This window comes from Myotis davidii, unplaced genomic scaffold, assembly GCF_000327345.1.
Source record: "Myotis davidii unplaced genomic scaffold, ASM32734v1 scaffold425, whole genome shotgun sequence".
NCBI lineage: Eukaryota > Metazoa > Chordata > Mammalia > Chiroptera > Vespertilionidae > Myotis > Myotis davidii.
The window spans coordinates 1,440,778-1,445,544 of NW_006296413.1; the positions used below are offsets into that span (position 1 = coordinate 1,440,778).

General features: G+C 62.5%; 1 protein-coding gene across 1 annotated transcript in view; it reads left to right on the forward strand.

Moving 5' to 3' along the window:
- MRGPRF (MAS related GPR family member F) overlaps positions 1-4,767 on the forward strand; it is an 11,118-nt gene that overhangs the window by 1,260 nt on the left and 5,091 nt on the right. Inside the window, exon 2 of the mRNA XM_006771480.2 lies at positions 2,465-2,578. Coding sequence (XP_006771543.1) covers positions 2,531-2,578 — 48 coding nt within the window. The 5' untranslated portion in view covers positions 2,465-2,530. The remainder of the gene's footprint in view (positions 1-2,464; positions 2,579-4,767) is intronic.

Consider the following 4,767-nt stretch of genomic DNA (forward strand, 5'->3'; position numbering starts at 1 on the left):
GGTGGGGTGACAAGGCAGCCTCTGCCTCTGGGGGAGTGACTGCCAGGGCTCTCGTCCTGCCCAGGTGGCAGCCCGGGGACAGGAGAGGGGCTGGCAGACGGGCTGGAGAACTTAGTGTTCCCACCTGGGTCTCCTGGAGGACAGCCTTGCTGGGGCCCGCATGGGTTTGGGGCTGTGGAGGTTTGGGGGCGGGGGGGGAGCTGAGAGCTTCCTGAGGCTGAGGAGGCAGACAGGTAGGTGGTCAGGGGCCTCTCCTTGGGTGCTGGGTTTTGGAAGGAGGGTCGGGAGTGAGCTGAGCTGGCAGTTTGGGGTTTGGGGGTGGGGGGGTTGTTTGTTTTTTTGCCTGCTTTAGCTCTCTAGGCCTGATCCCAACCTGAGGAGCACACACATTCACACGCACTCACACATATCCCATGCACATGCCGCACACATGTCCTTCTAGGGCCGATCTGGGGCCCACTCGGCTTCTGGTCCCTCTGTGTGAGTGCAACAGCTCTTCTCTGAGGGCTCAGACACACACGGCACCCACCCCTCCATCAGTCAGCAGAGCGGGGCTCGAGGCCCACTCCAGGCCCCGCACAAGCCAGGCACCACGCGCAGGTCCCAGCCGGCTGCCCTTGGGGGCCCTGTGTGTTGGGGGTCTTACCTGACTTGGTGAAAGGGCAAGGGCTCTCTATCCTCAGGACATCCTGGGTCCAGGCACTGAGAAGCGAGGGCGCAGTGCAGCAGGTGTGAAGGATGGGGAGGCGGGGAGGTTGGGGTTGCAGGCTGGCATGGAGAGCTTGGGCAAGCCCAGTAGGTGACAAGGCACGCGGCCTACCCCTGGTGATGGGTACAGTGGCCCAACTAGAGTTAAGACTGGAGAGGTGTGTGTGTTGGGGGGTGGGGGGGTTAAGCGGCACACCTCCTTGCACTGCCATCTGCAAACCCACACCACACGCACATCAAGGACTCGCCCACAGGGCTCCCACCCGCCCCTGCAAGTAACCTCTCTGGGGCACCCACTCGGCCACCACGCTGTACCGGCTACTGTCCAGGGCCCCTTGGCCCAACCACATGTGGCCTCATGTTCTGAGGGCTGCACGGGCACCGCAGGCCAGGGGTGGTGGGGGCTACCAAGGGTTAAGAAAGGGTGGCAACCCACACAGACGGCCACCCTTTCCAGCTAATAATGGGCTTGGCTGCTGCAGGGGCCTCCGCCCTGGCCTGGCGGGGGCGTGGAGGGGGCTGCCCAGCCTGCGGAGGAAGGAATTCCGGGGGAGTAGAGCTGTCTGCGCTCCCTCGAGCCGAGCAGAGGCCTAGCCTGTGGCCACGCCTGTGCCCCTGCAAGACCCTTCCTCCGCACACAGCCTCAGTTTCCCCACCTGCACAGTAGGACCAGGTGCTGGCCTGTGGAGGCAGAGCTCAGGTGGGCACCTAGAGCAGGCGGGCCAATGAGCTCTGCTCTGCTTGGGGGACGTGTCTCTGGCAGGGAAGCCCCGTCCTGAGACTGTCGCCCCTCCTAGGCCCCCCAGACCTGCCTGGCTGGGTCCAGCTGCCCTTCCACCAGCCTGGAGCCTGGGCCACGGCAGAGGCCTGCTGGCTTGCTCCCTCCGACTGCTCCTGCCTTCACGGCCGCTGGAGTCCTGACCACAAGCATGCAAAGCCACAGTGCGTGCAGTGGCAGTGGCCCGTGCCCCTGGGCAGGCGACCTCAGCCCCTGGAGCCCCATGCCCCCATCAAAGGGGAATGACAATACCTGCCTCATAGCTGGTCACAAGGACAAATGGGCCCTGGCTGGTTTGGCTCCGTGGATAGTGTCAGCCTGTGGACTGAAGGGTCCTAGGTTCGATTCCGGGCAAGGGCACATGCCTGGGTTGCAGCTAGGTCTCCGTTGGGGGAGTGTACAGGAGGCAGCTGATCAATGGCTCTCATCATCGTTGTTTCTCTCTCTCTCTCTCCCTTTCCCTTCCTCTCTGAAAGCAAATATATATATTTTTAAAAAAACAAGGACAAACAGGATGATGGATGTGGAGCTGGCACAGTACTCGGCTCCCAGCTGGCCATCATTGACAGAGGGTTTGATGGTGATGACTGAGCTGTACTACCTTCAAGGAAAGACCAGACCCCTTAGCATGTTACAAACACAAGCCCAGCCAAAGGCCGCCTCCTCCAGGAAGCCTCCCTGCCTTCTGGGTCTGATTTCGGGGAACCCGTGTCCCTCCATGGGCTGAGCACAGAGGCGGTACCAGCAAGTATGTGTGGGCCCCACTAGCATGTCAGCAAAGCGTGAACAAGGGGCCCAGGCAGGAGGTGACCTGCTCTGGACTCAGCAGAATGACCCCCGTGCCTTCCACATGGCCCTGCCTCTCAGGGAGCCAGGCGATTGCTTGTCACCTCTCCTCTACAGTGAGGCCCTGGGGACAGGGCCTGGGAAGGGACAGGGAACCCTGCTGCCCTGACGTGACCCTTCCTGCCTTTGCAGGTGGGGTGCGCTGGCCAGTGAGCTGTGAGCAGAGCCGCGCGGAATCGGGACTCCCCAGGCCCGGAGATGGCTGCAAACGGCTCCTGGGAGACCCATCCCACCAACAGGAACAAGGCAAGTGCTCAAGGCCCGCCACGGCCCCCCGTCTGTGGGCCAGGTGTGGGGGGAGGGGCAGACCCCCCAGCATCTCCCCACCTCTACCCGCTCTGCTCCGCAGGGCGCAGGGGGGCAGCAGGGCCCCTTGGGCCACACGGCCTGGCACTGGTCGCTGGGTCCCTCGGATCCCAGGGTGCTCCTCGGTGAGGCCAGCACAGGGGACTGACACCTTGAATCCCGTGGGGGCATCAGTCACCAACCCAGAGACCTCCTTCCAGCTCTTCCCTGTGGAGATGGGCGGTGGGCCACTTCCCGCGGCCACCCTGAGAGGCCGGCTCCGAATCACCCTGCTCATGCCGCCCACGGCCAGGGTCTCAGTCACACCTGCCTCCTGTCCTCAGACACCAGCGGTGGCTGAGACCGACAGCCCCCACCCCACCCGGGACCCCTTCTTCCCAGAGCCCTTGAACACTGGCATTCCTTCTGACCCGGGCGACGCGCTCAGGTGGAAGAAACTCCGAGCTCACCTAGTGCCGCCTTTCCCCGGGAGGAGACAGGCTCCCGCTAGCGCAGTGGCTTGGCGGGGTGAGCCCGGAGGTGGGAGCAGAGCCGGACGCCGGCCCAGGGCCCTGACCTCCAGCCCCTGGCATTTCCCTCCTCTGGCAGTGACCACGTGGAGCAGCAGCCACGGGGGAGCAGAGATGGGCTTGGCTGGGCGGAGCCTGCAGAAACCCCTGAGAAAAGGCAGGGCGGGGAGGGGGCCAGGCTCCGGGGCGGGCATTTTACAAGCAGCATGTGTCTGGGGATGGCAGCTCCCCGCCCAGTGACTCACCCAGGCCTCCCGCTCTGACTCCAGGACCGGATTGCAAGCTTTTTCCAGCCCGTGGTCCGCTCCGTCCGACACAGCCCCTGCAGCCAGTCCCCTCCCGGTGTCCAGGCCGGTCCTCCAGGGCAGCGGTTCTCAACCTGTGGGTCGCGACCCCTTTGGCGGTCGAAAGACCCTTTCACAGGGGTCACCTAAGAACATCCTGTATGTCAGATATTTACATGATGATTCATCACAGTAGCAACATTACAGTTAGGAAGGAGCAACGAAAATAATTTTATGGTTGGGTCACAACATGAGGAACTGTATTAAAAGGTCCAGAAGGTTGAGAACCACTGCTCCAGGGGCTTGTTCAGGCCCCGGTCTCAGGAATTACTAGGTCCACCCCCGGCTCAGAGGAGGCTGGCAGGAGGCTACTCGGGCCTGGAGTGGTCAAGGCCACCAGCAGGAAAGGCTGAATAAAGGGCAAGCGAGGGACTTGGGGCTGACAGACAGACGTGGAGCCATAAACGTACTTATAGAAAAGTAGGTGGAGAACAGGACCCGCTTAAAGTGACCTCACGAAGGCTCCCCAAAGTTTGGCCAACACCCTCCGGTCCCTGTTTGTAGATTCCCCTTGACCTGGCTCAGAAGGCCCCTCCCTTTGCTCCTGGGTGTCAGGCCCAGAGAGCAATCCTCCCGGCCCAGCTTCCTGCCCGAGCTGGGGCCATCCGGAAGGTGGCAGAACTGTCCTGCCTCAAGGACCTTCCATCTGTTGATGTTTTTTGTCTTGTTTTCTGAGTCATGAGCGATGGGAACTGATACCCGGCCTTAGAGGGGGAGGCAGGGGAAGTGGGGCCAGGGCCATGGCCAGGTTCCAGCCGGCTGTGTGGTGAAGACTCTGAGATGGATTAGTGATGCCTGCCTGGGCGTGGGACGGGAGTGACAGTGCCCGGCAGCCTCTGGGGTGCAAGGTCAAGGTCAGAACCAGCAGCCTGAGCACGGCATCGGGGTGCAGACGTGTTGTGGGCGGCCCCACAGTGTGTTTTAAACGTGAACATTTAAAGATCAGGAGCACATTACCGTCCAGAGCTCTGGTTCCTCTGGCCACGGGGAAGGCAGCCCAGCGGCTGCCCATGTGCTCAGGGGGGAGCTCTGCAGTGTGCCTCGGCGCCCCCACTCCTCCTGCACCTGGCCCACCTCACACACATACAGGCCAGCCCAGACCCTGCAGCCAGGCTGACGTTCGCTGGACACAGCTGAGCAGTCAGATCCACTGTTAACATGCTGATCGATAGTTAAAGTGCTTCCCTGGGGCCTGACAAATACCTGCTGCCTCAGCACCCCCCTCCCCTGGGACCCCCAGACCAGACCCAGACCCCCCACCACCCAGACCCCCCAC